This window comes from Eretmochelys imbricata, chromosome 6 (assembly GCF_965152235.1).
Source record: "Eretmochelys imbricata isolate rEreImb1 chromosome 6, rEreImb1.hap1, whole genome shotgun sequence".
Taxonomy (NCBI): domain Eukaryota; kingdom Metazoa; phylum Chordata; order Testudines; family Cheloniidae; genus Eretmochelys; species Eretmochelys imbricata.
In genome coordinates this window covers 16716467-16732387 of record NC_135577.1, presented here as the reverse complement: position 1 = coordinate 16732387, position 15921 = coordinate 16716467, and the positions used below count along the sequence as shown (strand labels likewise).

The 15921-nt window shown below is 55.8% G+C and overlaps 1 protein-coding gene across 1 annotated transcript in view; it reads left to right on the top strand.

Annotated features, from left to right (window-relative positions):
- The first annotated feature begins 3039 nt into the window (after positions 1 to 3039).
- SYT7 (synaptotagmin 7) overlaps positions 3040 to 15921 on the top strand; it is a 90262-nt gene continuing 77380 nt past the window's right edge. Inside the window, exons 1-2 of the mRNA XM_077819929.1 lie at positions 3040 to 3064; positions 8043 to 8146. Coding sequence (XP_077676055.1) covers positions 3040 to 3064; positions 8043 to 8146 — 129 coding nt within the window. The remainder of the gene's footprint in view (positions 3065 to 8042; positions 8147 to 15921) is intronic.

Genomic DNA, 15921 nt, shown 5'->3' with positions numbered 1-15921 from the left:
CTTCTGGCTCATAACCACTGGTTGAGCTGGAGTATGTCTTGTACCCAGTTTTGAGGTAAAGACTTTGAATAATGTAGAATCCCCCACCTCTCTCAGAAAGCTGAGCCAATGGTTCCTAACCCAGATTCCAGTGTGACTTAGTTTAGCCTCCGCGTCCACTGGCTTTGATGTCCAAATAAGGCCCAGAGCGATGAGATCTAGCTGTAATGCTGATGCTGCTGGTTTGGTGAGCCAGGGCAAGTCACTTCAATCTCTCTCTGCCTCTGGTTCCTCATCCGTAAAATGGGGAGAATAATTCTTGCCTGTGGGGCTGTGATGCTCATGTGGGATCTTTGGGGCGTGTTCTAGGAATGCAACGTCTGTTACTGGTCGGACGTTTCCTTCAGCTAAAGCTTCCCCCTCACCTTTGATGTGTTGGAAGAAACGTTTCTTGCAGAGGAAAGCTGGCAGCATTTGCAAAGCTGAGCAGCCCGTTGGCCCCCTGCCGTTTGCACCCGAGTCTCACCTGGGAGCATCCCTGTTTCATTGTGCACTTGCACAGCACCTTCCTCTAAGAACCTCAAAGCACAGGAAGTCTCCTCAGGGAGATGGGGCAAGTAGCATTATAATAGGGGTCACTCGCTCTCGACTGAAATGCAGCCACCTCAGGAGTGGGAAAAGACAGCTGTTTCTCAGCAGCATTACAGTGTGAGAGTCAGGAGGTGGAAAAGAATCTTCTATCCTGGGCATCTTGACCCCCAACAGGTTTTAGGGGGTCACTAATAACCCTCCATTTCTTTATCATAGAATCATAGAATCATAGAATATCAGGGTTGGAAGGGACCTCAGGAGGTCATCTAGTCCAACCCCCTGCTCAAAGCAGGACCAATCCCCAACTAAATCATCCCAGCCAGGGCTTTGTCAAGCCTGATCTTAAAAACTTCTAGGGAAGGAGATTCCACCACCTCCCTAGGTAACGCATTCCAGTGTTTCACCACCCTCCTAGTGAAAAAGTTTTTCCTAATATCCAACCTAAATCTTCCCCACTGCAACTTGAGACCATTACTCCTTGTTCTGTCATCTGCTACCACTGAGAACAGTTTAGATCCATCCTCTTTGGAACCCCCTTTCAGGTAGTTGAAAGCAGCTATCAAATCCCCCCTCATTCTCTTCTGAAGACTAAACAATCCCAGTTCCCTCAGCCTCTCCTCATAAGTCATGTGTTCCAGTCCCCTAATCATTTTTTTGCCCTCCGCTGGACTCTTTCCAATTTTTCCACATCCTTCTTGTAGTGTGGGGCCCAAAACTGGACACAGTACTCCAGATGAGGCCTCACCAATGTCGAATAAAGGGGAACGATCACGTCCCTCGATCTGCTGGCAATGCCCCTACTTATACATCCCAAAATGCCATTGGCCTTCTTGACAACAAGGGCACACTGCTGACTCATATCCAGCTTCTCGTCCACTGTCACCCCTAGGTCCTTTTCTGCAGAACTGCTGCCGAGCCATGCGCTCCCTAGTCTGTAGCGGTGCATTGGATTCTTCCGTCCTAAGTGCAGGACTCTGCACTTGTCCTTGTTGAACCTCATCAGATTTCTTTTGGCCCCATCCTCCAATTTGTCTAGGTCCCTCTGTATCCTATCCCTCCCCTCCAGCGTATCCTACCTCTCCTCCCAGTTTAGTGTCATCTGCAAACTTGCTGAGGGTGCAATCCACACCATCCTCCAGATCATTTATGAAGATATTGAACAAAACCGGCCCCAGGACCGACTCCTGGGGCACTCCACTTGATACCGGCTGCCAACTAGACATGGAGCCATTGATCACTACCTGTCAATCTAGCCAGCCTGACAATCTAGCCAGCTTCCTATCCACCTTATAGTCCATTCATCCAGCCCATACTTCTTTAACTTGCTGGCAAGAATACTGTGGGAGACCGTGTCAAAAGCTTTGCTAGATGGCTAGATGGGGGCAGAGGAGAACAGTCCTGAAACTTTTTGTGTTGTAGCCTGGGGTCACGGTATGGAAAAGGTTGAGAATCTCTGTTCCAGGGCGTTGTAACTGCAAGGAAACAGAGTTCTCTTCTCTTCCCTGACAGGTTTCAGAGTAACAGCCGTGTTAGTCTGTATTCGCAAAAGGAAATGGAGGACTTGTGGCACCTTAGAGACTAACCAATTTATTTGAGCTTAAGCAGCTTATGCTCAAATAAATTGGTTAGTCTCTAAGGTGCCACAAGTATTCCTTCTCTTCCCTGAGGTTCCTATACCATGCTCATCGGCGTGTCCGAGGGAGTGCCTTCCAATCGGGCATTACCCAGCGTGACTAACCTGTCCCGTGTTTCTTCTCTCCCCGGGGGCAGGAGTGTGCACAGGGGAGTGTCCTGTGTGGTGGGGTTTTTCCATGTGCTCGTTGCTCTGTATTTATGTCAGAGAAAGCAAAGGCAAAGAAACGCGCCTGGCACTTGGAGCAGAAGCTGCGGGAGGTTTGGGGTGGTCCTTAGTTCCTGGGGGAGTTCATTCCCTGGGCTGGGACTGGCCCCCAGGAAAGCTCTGTCTCCTGCACAGAGGAGCCCTACCTTGATTGGGGAGAGTTTGTTTGGCTTTGGAATTTGGCCAGGACCTGGGGGCTCTTCCCGGCATGTTTCTGTAGAGGAGCTTTAGTGACTGCAAGAGGCCGGGACACTGACCTTTACTCCTCCCGCTGATCTGATTTCACCATGGGGTAACTCCCCTGAGAAGTCCCTGTAGCTGCATCAATAATTGGTTTGGTCCAGTACCTCCAGCAACACAGATTCCCCTAGCACCGTGCTGGGACTTCAGCTCACAACAGACTCCAAGAGGAAAGTGTCACGTTCTGCATCGCCAGCCAGCAGCACTGCCTCCGGCAGCCCGCCACTGCTCCAGGGGCCTGTCTAGCCACACTCTGGCATCTGACTGTCTGAGGTGTCCTGATCAAGCATTGACCCAGCTCACCCCGGCTGTGCCTGGGAGAGCCAACCGGCCCGCCGTGCAAGGTGTCATATCCCCTGGCTGTCTTTTCACCTGGCTGTGGAGGTGCGATGCAGCAGACAGACACAGGGGCGGGTGAGCGAACACCAGAGAGATGTGCGGTTGTGCAAGCGGAGAACACACTGAGATACAGCAGGAGCAGCCCGACTGCTCTGCATCCTCCTTGCAGACCTGCCTGGCGGGTGTCCTACCCCTGGTCCCTCCTCCACAAATGTGACTATCTGATTATGCGGCTCAGCCCTGGCCAGCTCTGGAATCTGGCATGCCCCTAGGAAACCTGCAGCATCCCAGGGTCTGACGACTTGCAGGGCGTCATGGCTCTGTCTTATTGAGATCATTCCTTTTTGTGTTCTCGCCATTGGGTCGGAGGAGGCAAGGTGACGTAAGGGCTAGTCTCAGGCTCTGTGTCTGATCTGAGGCTGGGAGGAATCTCTGTCCGTGTTCCTGCTGATCGTCCCCTATGGGAGCAGAGGGGGCTGTGCCAGTGACTGGCTCCCTCACCCCTGCTGAGCATGCTAAGCAAGCGCAGGCTTCCCCATCTTGCCACTGCCTTAGCAGACAAATTACACAGGGCGGCTCCTCTGCTGCCGGCAGCCCCGCTCCCTCTCGGGGCTGAGGAGTGTAGTTTGCAGCGTGGGTCTGCAGGTGGGTGGGAGCAGGGGAGCAGGAGCCTGGAGAATGGGGTGCTAGTGAGGGTGGAGCCCCCCACTCTGCGATGGCCTATGGGTGACCAAGCCCATAGACACCCCCAGTCAGTGGGAGGCTCAGAGTCACCCTATATGACAAAGCCCGAGACAGAGCTCTGAGGTGGGTCTCATGGGATAGCCCGGAGCGGAGCTGATGTTTGGCTGGACCTCAAGAGCCAGCTCCTAAGAGTGGCATGCGTATGGCTCCCTGAATTATTGATAGACTATTATTACAGTGATTAATTATTCATGAGCATTGATTATTATTTAGACAGGACCCGACGTGTGCGTTACTAGGCCGCAGAATGACCTCCCTGAGAAAGTGCTCTGACCTCTCCCCTCTGTCACTCAGGGCGTCTGAACACAGGACAAGGCGTGGGCAAGGGGCTGCAGGGAGCAACCCTCAATGGGGGGGGGGGGGGTGAGGCTGGTATGTCTCCAGATGTGCTTGTGTGTCAAATCCTGTCTCCTGTAGTCAACCCAGAAGCCCAGCTCCTATCAACAGGAGCTTTCCTATATCGGCGCTCCGCGAGTCGGCCCTGCGAGGCTGGGACCATTGGTTGGTATCATGGCCGGGGGGCTACACGTGTAACGCTCTCCGTTTCACACACCCGCACGCACAGAGATCGGCGGCCCCAGCCTGGCTCGCTAGCAGGCACCCAGCTGGGATTTGTGTGCTTTGCCACCTGGGTTTCTTGTTGTAGGACGTGGGCTCCCAGTTAGCGTGGATGCCCAGGTCTTTCTCGCTCTCTCTTGTCAGCATCGATCCCGTAGTGCTGGGGTGGCACCCTGCTGGGCCCAGGCAGCCTTTCCCCACGGTGGGAATGTCAATCACCCAATGCAGGAGGACCATCAAGAGGAGACCTGGAGTACAGGGCCCTTTGCTTAAGGTCGCTGGCTCACACAGGCCCCCAGGTCTGGAGAGACTGAACAGCTCAGAGGATGTGGAATGGGGTGCAGAGCCTCCACCCCCAGGTCCCTGCTTCCAGTCAGGCCTACGCTTATAGCAGAGGGTCAGGGTTCCACTAAGGGCACTGTGGCAACTGGCCCTTCTGTTGGCAGAGACCCCCTCTGACATGGGTCAGGGATTCTGCCCTCCCCATCCCTGCTGGAGCTGGTCCTGCTCTGAGGCCAGGCTAGCTAGGGGGGCAGTCAGGGGCGTGTGTGTCGCTGGGGCCCATACTATAGACCTTGCCTGGGGGGAGAGAAATGTCTGACTTTGGGCCTGGGCGTCCTTCCAGCCTCTTCTCCCAGCCTCGCCTCCACTCGCAGACGTTTCCTAAAGGGGAAGCAATAAGGGAGATAATAGAAGGGTTGAGGAGACAGGGAGAATCCGGCTTTCAGGCTTGAGTAAACAAAGGTGACTCATTCCCCAAAGCCAACGTTCAGGGAGAGCCCAGACAACACAGCCGAGTAATCAGGCCCATTTGCAATGAGACTGGAGTGATGCAGCGCAGATGCCGTGGCGGGCCTCCCCTGGGATGTATTGTCACTTAGGGGAATGCACCATGACCAGCAATGAAATTAATAGGACCGATTCCTGCCTGGTGTAAATCCACTGCACTAGAGGTGACTCACCTAGCAGCACAGGGTGTGCCAAATACCAGGCAGCAGAGCCTCTAGCCAGCTGTGCTGTGTCCAGCAGCGCTCAGTTCTACGTGCTTCCCCCCGAATGGACAGCTGCGCACTAACGTGCCCATAGCGGAGGGCTCTTCCTAGCACCAGGCCATTAGTGGAGAGCCTGGGTCTTGAAACATGAGGGACTGGGTTCCCAGCACTTGCTGTGGGGAGCTGGCTCTTCCTCCTCGTTTTCCAGCTGCTAAGTTACCATTTAAAAAGCTAACAATACATGAAATACTTCCTGAATGGGACTCTTCCATGTGAATAAGGGCAACAGTTGTATGATCATCAATGAGGGAGGGGAGGTGGAGCTAGGGGATGGCCAGTGGGAGGGGAGCAGGTTCGATTGATCTTTACTGGGTGGGGCAGTGCCCATGAGACTCGTTCAAGGATAGAATTTGACATCTCTCACGATATATTTGTATCACAGTTGGTGTAACTGAGGAGATGCTTAATATTCATAAACATGTCTAATCCTTTTGGGAGTCTACTAAGCTCTTGTCCTTCCTGACATCTTGTGGCAAGGAGTTCCACAGGTTAATTACACTTTGTGTAGAAAGGTATTTACTTTTGTTAGCTTTAGATGTCTTGCCTTTTAACTGAATTGGATCTGCCCTTGTCAAGGCAAGTGAGAGCACCGACTTCATCTTGTCTGTATTCATCGTTTTATAGACCTCTGGCACGTCCTTTCTTATTCACCTCCTCTCTAAACCAAACAGTCCTAATCCTTGTAATCTCTATGCACATGGAAGTTTTTCTATGCATAGGATCATTTCCATTGTCCTTCTCTGGATCACTTCTATTTCTGCTATATCCTTTTTGAAGGGTCTAGATGCTGTATTGTTCGGTGATAGATGACTACGAATGAGGTGGGTAGATAGATCACCCAGAGCAGCACACAGTATTCCAGGTGAGGGCACATCACTGACCTACAGAACGGCATTAGAATAGCTGCATTTTCATACTCTATTTTTTCTTTATCCCTTTCCTGCCTAAACATCTTGTTTGCAATTCTGCCTGCCTGCCACTGTGCACTGAGAGGTTCCTACTGAAACGGCTGTGATGGTACCTTTTTCCTGAGTGGTTATGGTTAATTTAGAGCTCATCATGGGGTAGGAGTAGTTCAGAATGTTCCTTCCAACATGCATTATCCTGCACTCATAGCCCGTTGCTTTGCCCTAATGTCCTAGATTCACTGAACCCTTCCTTCTGCTAGTATTCACTCAATTAAATCAGTGCTATGGCAGCTGCAAATTTTGCTGCTTCACTTTTCAGCCAGGCGTCCTACCAATGCATGGGACATTGAAGCACGACACCGTTAGCCGTGTCAGAAAGGGGGCATTGGTGCCTGACCTTTGCTTTCGGTCTTTAACCCAATTTCTAATCCAGGACAGTTTACCTCGCCCCTGTGATGACTTAATTTCCTTAAAACATCTCGTGATGTGCTTGGTCACAACTCTTTTGAAAGCCCATCAGCCATGCCTCCCTTATATACTAGTTCAGTTGTCCTCAACCTTTTCCACACTCTCCTTCTGTCTAGCCAGCCCCCTCCTGCTGTTTAGAAATATGGGAAGGGCAGGTTGACTACAACACCCTGTTACCTATTGATGACACACACACAGTCAGGCCCAGAATCTCTGCGTTAGTTAGTTGACTCCTTCAGAGAATTCCAGTAGATTGGAGAGGCACGTAATTCAAGCTGCCCAGGGATGAACTGCCCCATTGTACTTTGTCAGCCATGTCCCTGCAGGCTGGCACATTTTAGAAAATAAACAGATCAAATGACGGAGTGTTTCCTCACTATCATGCCTTGTATGCAATGCATGGTGTCTGGCTTGGAGATGGGCTATCCCACTGCAATGTGATCTACTCAGTGGACCGTACCTAGAGAGGAGGTTCGATATATCTTGCTACAATGTCTTGTGAGATCCATGAACAAGCAGGGCCCTTGGCTTGGCCTGACGCCTGACGTAGTCTGTGGTGCTGTATGTGGATGTGTGTAGCCGAGATTGGAAACTCTCTGGGCAGGGGCTGTTCTCAGGAAGTGTTTTTAGAGTGCCCATCACTCTGGGAGACTGATCTGGACTGGAATGCAGGTGCTGCCCAAATACACTAACTAATTGTGACCCGATGGCTCTGATATGCAAACTGCATTCTGTCTGGGTTAGGATGGACCAACTCTCATTGCTGGGCATTCCGTGTAGCACCGTGTCTGGGTGGCTCTTGCTGTTGGCTGTCCCATGCCGCTCCCTCTGTCTGGGCGAGGATGGGGGGATCTCGCTGTCGGGTGTCCTATGCTTCTGGATGCATGCCTGGGTAGGTGTTCGGTGTAACACCTTATTCCCTGAGGCCACAGCAGGATGGCCCTGAGGGTCTACCTTACCATCAGGTGTCAGAGTGGAATGGCCACCATACTGGGACATGGGCCAGGGTGCCAGATCAAGTGCTGCAAGGTGGGTGTGGGTCCATGTGCTCCCATGTGTGGCTGGTGACCTGTCCAGTCTCTGTCTGATCAACCTCATGGCTGCTGCCATCCTCAGCACTCCGCCCGTGTTGCCTGTCCTTCTCCCCAAAGGCTGAGCTTTCTGCAGTAGCCGTGCCTGGGACCATCCTGCAGGGACTGTGCCGGGGGGGTTGGCTCAGGACAGACCAGCCCAGCGGGAGCTTTGTGTCCCTCCCTTGCCAGCCCTGTTCTGCCCGCTCTCCCCCTCGCCAAGGGGCCTGACCCTGTGCTTTCCTCTTGCCAGGAGTGCCCTCCCGCGATGTCCTCCTGGTCTCAGCCATCATCACCGTCAGCCTTAGCGTCACCATCGTCCTGTGCGGGATCTGCCAGTGGTGCCAGCGCAAACTGGTAAGTGCCGTGACTCGGTAGCGGGGGGCCCTGCTGCCCTGCCTGGGTTAGGAACAGCTAGGGGGTAAGGCTGCCGGGTGGCACACAGTATACTCGCCGAGGTACGCCACTCGGGGCACGGCATGGGCAATCCACTCTGCAGCAGCAGCATCCACGACCGTGGGGAACGAGAGCAGTATGAGACACAGGGCAGGAAACCAGGGCAGTCAGGAGAGGAGCAGCCGCCCAGGGCCAGGGCTTGGCCAGAGAGGACCAGGGTCCGGCAGAGTCGCTGGTTTAAAGCAGAGAGGGAGTTTGAGGGAGCGTCTCCTGAATGAGGAGTGTCACGCCCCAGAGCAGAGACTCCACAGTCCCTGGCGATTCCTCACCTGTAATGGCGAGACCCCAACCCAGCCCCTCACCAGAGCACAAGGATTGGACCCCCCGGGTGGGACCCTCCCACCCCGGAGGACCCCCCCTCCACCCGTGCTGACCAAAGGGCAATGTGGCTCTCCCCCAACCTCAGCTGCTGCAGCTTCCTTCACCTCTGAACCACATCTTAGAATATAGCACAGCCAGCAGGCCCCCTGCCCACCCCCCACAGAACGTGGGGCAGCCCCAAATTCAGAGTGGGCACCCCCAAATTCAGAGCAGTCACTAAGGGAGGGATCTCGCTGCTAGAAACCTGGGTACCGTGCAGTGCTGTTGCTGACATGGTTGGCTGGCTCTACCAGGTGCAACACCTGGCAGTTTCCTTTCTTTACATTTCTCTCTCTCTGTCCTTCTTCCCACCTTGGATCAAGCCATGGGTCTAGCAAGATCCTTCTCCCAGCTGTACCTGAATTCTTCAGAGGAAGGCCAGTCCTTCCCAGAATGCAGGGAGGAGGGATGGAAATGCTTTCCTGGCCCATGCAATGGTGCGCTTGGGTTCTGAAACACGACAATGTGATCCCCTGCCTTAGCTGGTGTAGACATGTTCCCACTGATGGGAGTGATCATCTTCACACACACACACACATCCTGCAGAGAGGCCAGCAGTAGGGAAATCTACAGTCCCCCTGCCTGGAGGAGGCCAGAAGGGTCAGAGCACTGAGCAGGGACCAGCCCCGGCTCCTCTCAGGCCCCACTTTGCCCCACTGGGTTTTTCTTTAAAGACAGGGAAAGCAATCGAGACCAAAGGAAAGAGCCGAGCCTGGAGGTCAGGCTTCTCTGAGCCCCACACCACACTTACGTCCAACACAAGGCCAGCATGCGTGGGGGGTCGAAATTCCCCACCAGGCACACAGCTGATCAGGAGAAGATATTGGCCAGGCATCAGCGGAGCCCAGCTAGCCTGTCTTACACTCCAGTGCAAACAGACTTTGGTCACACCTGCCGCACCCTGCGCTGGCTGGAGAGGCTAGGGTGACCAGGTGTCCGGTTTTCGACTGGAACACCTGGTCGAAAAGGGACCCGGCGGCTCTGGTCAGCACCTCTGGCCAGGCCGTTAAAAGTCTGGTTTGTGGTGCTGCGGCGCGAAGGCAGGCTAGTCCCTACCTGTCCTGGGGCACCGTGCTGCACCCCGGAAGCAGACAGGAGGTCTGGGTCCTGGGCCGGGGGTCACGGGGCTCCACGTGCTGCCCGAGCACCAGCTCTGCACTCCCATTGACCAGGAATCGCGGCCAATGGGAGCTGGGCGAGGGGGGCGGTGACTGCGAGCGAGAGCGGCATGTGGAGCCTCCTGCTCCCCACCCCACCCCTCCGCCTAGGATCCAGACCTGCTGCCACTTCCAGGGCATGCACAGCCCCCTACGTTGCGCTGCTGACTGGGAGCCAACCAAGGTAAGCCTGCACCCCAACCCGGAGCCCCAACCCCCTGACCCATTCCTGAGCCGCCCCCAATCTGGAGCCCCCTCCTGCACCCCAGACAACTCATCCCTGGCCCCAGCGCAGAGCCTGCGACCCCAGCCCAGACTTCTCACCTGCCCTGCACCACAACCCCCTGACCCAGCCCAGAGCTCCCTCCCACACCCTGAACCCCTCATCCCCGGCCCCACCCGAGCCCGCACCCACGCCTGCACCCCAACCCCCTGCCTCAACCTGCAGCCCCCTCCCACACTCGAAATCCCTCAACCCCACCCCTCAGCCGGAGCCCCCTCCTCCACCCCAAACCCCTCATCGCCAGCCCCAGCCCAGAGTCTGCACCCCCCAGCCAGAGCCCTCACCCCCTCCCAGAGCCCAACTCCCTGTCCCAGCCCAGAGCCCCCTCCCACACCTTAAACCCCTCATCCCCAGCCCCACCCCAGAGCCTGCACCCCCAGCCGGAGCCCTCACCCCCTCCCACACCCTAACCCTCTGCCCCAGCCCAGTGAAAGTGAGGAAGAGTGGGAGAAAGCGAGCCACCGAGGAAGAGGGAATGTAGTGAGCGGGGATGGGGCCTCGGGGCAGTCTGGGGATGTATATATACCTGGGGCAGGGGGTGTCACCTCCTGAGTCCTGCAAAGTCTGGTATGTGGCACCAGCAGCCAGCCGTTGGCTATGTGCTGCCTGCTGATGAAGTCAGGGCTCTCACCGGCTCAGGGCTTGGATCTGAAGAATCTAAGACTCTGCCCTCAGTTCACCCTAGCACTCACCTAATACCTCGCAGAGCCCCCTTCCCCTGAACAGTGTAGAAGGCGAGGTTGGGAGGTGCTATTTGGATAATTCGTACTCATGGGACTTTCTTCAGTTCCATGTGACAGCTGCTGAGAGCCACTGTGCCCCTGGTGGAGGATGGGCAGGTATCCTGGGGCAGAGTTAAGGTGATTGCCAGAAATGTAATCATGTAGTTCCTGAGTTTGGAGAGTTTTTAAAACACCTGTAACTTTCCCCTAATGTTATTTTACAGGGCACTTTATTCTCAGACTTAATTCTGGTCTAACAAAACTTAATCTCAGGGTATAAGATGTTTCATTTAGATACACACCGATGCTGCTTTTTATGCCTCTTGAAACTGAAAACTATCAATGCTTGATTTTCCACCTTCCCATTTCTAAGAACACACTTGCCTGTCTGAGAAGTAGCAGCCTTTCCATTCACCTCTGTTTGGGGTAGCAGTTGTTTCCTTAATTTGGAATCTCAGCAAGATCCTTTACTTATTAATCCATTCAGATTGTTAATTCCATAGCAGAGAGACAAAATGTAACGGTCCGAACAGCAGCCCTCGCTTTCCCCAGCAGAAAGACAGTTGCTTGTTATGAAAATCAACCGCAGCCAAATAAATCTAATTGGGCTCATGGGGTGTTGGGGAACAGGAACAAACTGGGGTATGAGAGTGCGGGTTACAATGCTCCCTCTTCTGTAAACAAAACTGCACAAGCTTTGAATAAGGGGGGGTACTGGGGGCACAGCATGAGGCACAAGAGGAGGAATTGGGGTACAGGGCAGAGGAGTTTAATTAGGGGTGCACAATGAGATGTAGACGGAGACACACTGGGGTATGCAGTGAGAGGCATAAAGGAAGTAATTTGGGGAGCACAGTGGGAGGTGTAAGGGGAGCCACTTAGGGCATTAGTTTAACAGGTAGAAGAGCAGTCAGTTGGGGTTCACAGGGGGAGATGCCACCCCTGGGTGTGTGGGCAGGCTGGTGTCCGGGGCCCCTGGAGTCCCACCCCGCAGTGACAGTCGTGCAGCCCTGAGAGGCGTTTGCTGAGTAAGGCTCCGCGGTGGCGGCTGCAGTTTTTATTTTGCTCTTTTGGAGATGTGATAATTAAATGTTTGGGTGAAAATGTGTGTGCAGCATAAAGGGAAGTTTTCAAAATAAATATATATATTGGAGATGCACGGTAATGAGCTGGCCCCTCTCCTGCTCCGCCCTGGCTCTGCATTGGCATGAGCAGCCCTGGGGAGGCAGGCTGCACGGCACTGCTGCGTTATCCCCAAATGGTGGTAAAGAATGGACTTGCGGCCCCCCCCCCCCGCCCTGCAGCCCCCACCCACCCCGGTCCCCCACAATGCCCTGTGGCCCCTTCCTACCCACAGTGCCCTGTGGCCCCCACCCGCCCTAATTCCCCACAGTGCCCTCCTGGCCAGGATTCAGTAGCACGTTGTCTTTCGTTTCCTTCCTCCATGAAGCCTCTCTGTGCACGGCTGAGATTGGAAAGTGGGTCAAGTGCTCCGAAGGCGGCTATTTTTGATTCTTTTTCACTCTCCAAACAACAAACACTGCGCTAGAAATAATGTCACCTCCCCGTTCCGCCTGCCGGGGCCCGAGAGGGCGCGGCCGGGCACCGGGAACCATTAAAAAGCCATAGCACCTGTTCTTTAAAACTGGCGTTAAAAGGAGACAGCATTTGTCTTTCCAGAGGAATGTTCCTAGGAGCGTCTCCCTGCTGCACCTTCACACGCACAGGCAGCTCTCCTTCCCCAGCCCTCCGGCAGGTATCAGCACGGCTCCTCCCCAGCTGCTATCTGCCAGCTTTCTGGCTCTGCCACCCCACTGCCCAGATCCAGGCTGTTTGGCTTCCCGTGATTTATGGCCGGGGGAAGCTGGCGTGTGGAATGTCGAGGAGGGCCGAGGATGTTTACATTCACAAACAAGGGAGTTAAGCAGCGATACTGCCATATTAATAAGTAAAGCCCTGCGGCCGGGAGCCAAATTAATAAACCAGGCAGCCTGGGAGGAAGTGAGATGAATCGAAGAGCTCCCCGTTCAGTGGTAACTGGGCCTGGGGCCAGGTTCAAAAACGCTTCAGCCAGCCGCACAAGAGAAACAAGGACTCGCTGGGAGGGGAAGGACAGCCCTGGCTGCTGCCTGGGCCCAGCTCTCCATGCTGCCTGAGGGTAACGAGAAGGGATAGAGAGCTAGCTGGCTGGCTCAGTGGGGTCAGGGAGCCGTGGAGTGCTCAGCTGCCTGGGGTGAAGGGTGGCTTCCTCCTCCTGAAGACTCTGCTGCTGTTCCCCCTCCCGACACCCTCCCTCCCTCAGAAGCGTCCTGTTCCCAGTACCCAGGCCAGCGCCCTGGAAGGTGACAGAGTTCTGTGACAGATCCGTGCCCAACCAGCACTGAGGACCGAGGGAGGAAACCTCGCCCAAGGTCACAGAGCCACAGCCCCTAGCCGGTGCCCTCGGTAGGCCGAAGATCCATGCCATGGTGAGGAGAGTCTCCTTGCACTCCCCAGCCGCCCACGTATCTACCTGTCTCTCATGAACCATAGTTACCCCCGTCTGCCAACCAGCCAGCCAGCCTCCTACCTGTCTGCCCTCCCTCACCCAGGCATCCAGCCCGCTCTGCTGAGAGAGCATTGCCTGGCCGGCAGCAAACAGGGCAGTGCCTCCCCTCCATCCGAGCCAGCGGAGATGCCAGAAGAGCTGGGCCAGCTCAGAAGTATCTCTGTGTTATAGCAGCAGCACCTGACCACTCGCTCTCCTCCCCTGCCTCGTCTACTCCAAGTCCTGTCTGGCGAAAGGGAAAGAGCCCTGGCAGATCCACCAGCTTCTCCGGGGCTAAGGAAAGTTAATGCAGCCGCTGCTGCCATGTGCCACCTGTCGGGAGCCTCCCGTGGGGTCCAGGAGCAGCAGCTGATGAGGAGGGAAGGTCACAGCCGCCGCAGTCCGTCAGTCTGCACGCGCCGGGGAGCGCAGGCAGCACAGAATGCTAACAAGCGAGTCCGCTCTTCCAGCAGGCTAAATTTAGAAACAAAAGCAAGAAGGTGAAACCCTCTCACCTCCTCCCCGAACGCAGCTGAAACATGCCCAGCCTGTCTGCAGCCAGCTGCCGGCTCACTCACTCCTGTAGTGCTGGCTTGTCAGGGAGGCTGGATCCAGAGACGCTGTGAGGGCCCCCCAGCCACTGGCTGTCTGGCTACTCTAATCGCAGCATCAAGGCCAGGGGATCGCCCTCCTGGTTCATGGCATGGCCTATATTTTCATCCTGAGATTGTCTCAGGGACACCTGCCCTCCCAGGTGCAACAGCCCTGTGCAACGCCAGCCTTCCCGCCACAGAGCAGTGACCCGAGGAAATGTATTGAATGTGTTTCTAGCTTCATTTAATGCGACTGAATAAGGAGGACGAAGAGCAGCAGCATTACCCGATGGCCCATGCACAAATGCTCCCCAGATCGCAATTTTGGAACCTCTGGTATGACTTCTGTTCCATTTCCTGCAGCGCCCCCAGCTGGGAGAGGCTGGCACAGCAATAGCTGGGAGCTCCCCCACAGCCAGCACTCCAGTGTTGCTGTGTCCTCCAGGGGCTTGTGTCGGGTCTCCCTTTGCTCGCTGTGGCTGCTGAGCCAGTCCGAGCGCACCTGGCAGATACCCCAGGGTAGGGTAGCTAGCATGTGGTTGCCCTTCTGATTCAGCATGCCTTCAGGCTCCTCCATGCCCCAGAGGTGAAATCACAGCCCCCCACCCCGTGCCCAAGAGCTGGACACAGGTTGTGAGTTCCCTGCCTTCTTGAAGAGGCGCTGGGCGTGGAAAGGACTGGGCTCGGGGGCAGGACCTGAGGAAAGGGTTGGGATGAAGGGGAGGAAGGAGGCCCGGGAGGGTGGGGAATGGGGAGCCCTTCTCCCGTCCTGCTGGCCAAGTTTGGGAAATCAAATTCCAATCTTACCCTGTGACTTTGGCGGGACAGGTGCCAGGGAGCAGTGGCAGGAATTGGCCGTCACAGAGCACCTCCGTTGCACTCCTGGCAAAGAACCCTCCACTTCACTTCCGCGTGGATTAGGCTGCTGACTCCTCCTGTTGGGCTTTTGGCAGCTGGGCACAAGGTGTGACCTGCCCATCTGGTAGTCAGCAGGCCAGGTCAGGATTACATGGGGATGCTAGCCAGAGAGAACCCCAGAGTCTGCCCCCGTCCAGCAGCCTGCCCAGAGCGTCCCCTTTCAGTTCCCTGCAGCCCAGTCCCACCTGCCCCTGTGGAGAGAGATGCTGGATGTTGCAGCAGAGCGTGCCCTTTGGGAGAGCCTGGGGTGTGAGCACCCTCTCCCCCGCTGGTCAGTGCCCTGTCTGCAGCGTGCGGGCCTGCACTCCGGTAATGGGAGCCATTGCGCAAGGCTGCCTCGAGGGGAGGCATGAGGGTGGGGATCCAGGGGGGATTCCTGGGGATCCAGGCTCCTGACCTCAGAGATGCTCACCCCGCTCCACAATGCCCAGCTGCCCTCAGACCTTGGCAGATGGAGCAGTCACCTCTGTGGCCGAGGGAGCCAGGGGTTGGCCAGCTGGGCACTGTGTCTCCCCAGCACAATGAGCCAGAGCCCCAGCGGACACATGGCAGTTGTTGGATCTGCACACATTCGCACCAGCTGGGGGTGTGGCCCGTCTCCCTGATACAGGGAGCAGGCTTGCCCAGCTCGAGTTTCCCAACAGAGCCAGCTATGTGGCTCGCCAGCACTGACCGGTGAGCACCTGTCCAGCTCCTGCCAGGGAGAAGCTACTGCTGCACAGACCAGCCTGTGCTGAAGCATTGGAGGAGTGAGCTGCTCCCCGCCCCTTACCTCAGCAGGTGGCTGACGGGGCCACCAGGCAGCTGCCTACTACCAGCCTGCCTGATGTGACAGGCCTGGCACTCTCACCCTCCCCATCGGTGCAAGCGGACCCTGCCGTGGCTGGCCTGATACTGCTGGCCTGGGAGAGGTAGACGGGGCCCTGCCTCACTCTGGCAGGGCAGGAAAGGCTCGGAGAACAGAGAGAGTTCAGAGAATGCAGGAGGAGCGGGGAGAGGAGTGACACGGCTTCACCTCCAGCACAGGGATCTAGGTCCTTCATAGCCCGGCCTGTGGCCTGACATGACTGAAGGGCTGAGAAGGAGGAGGAGGGCATGGAACAAAGGGGCAGAGAA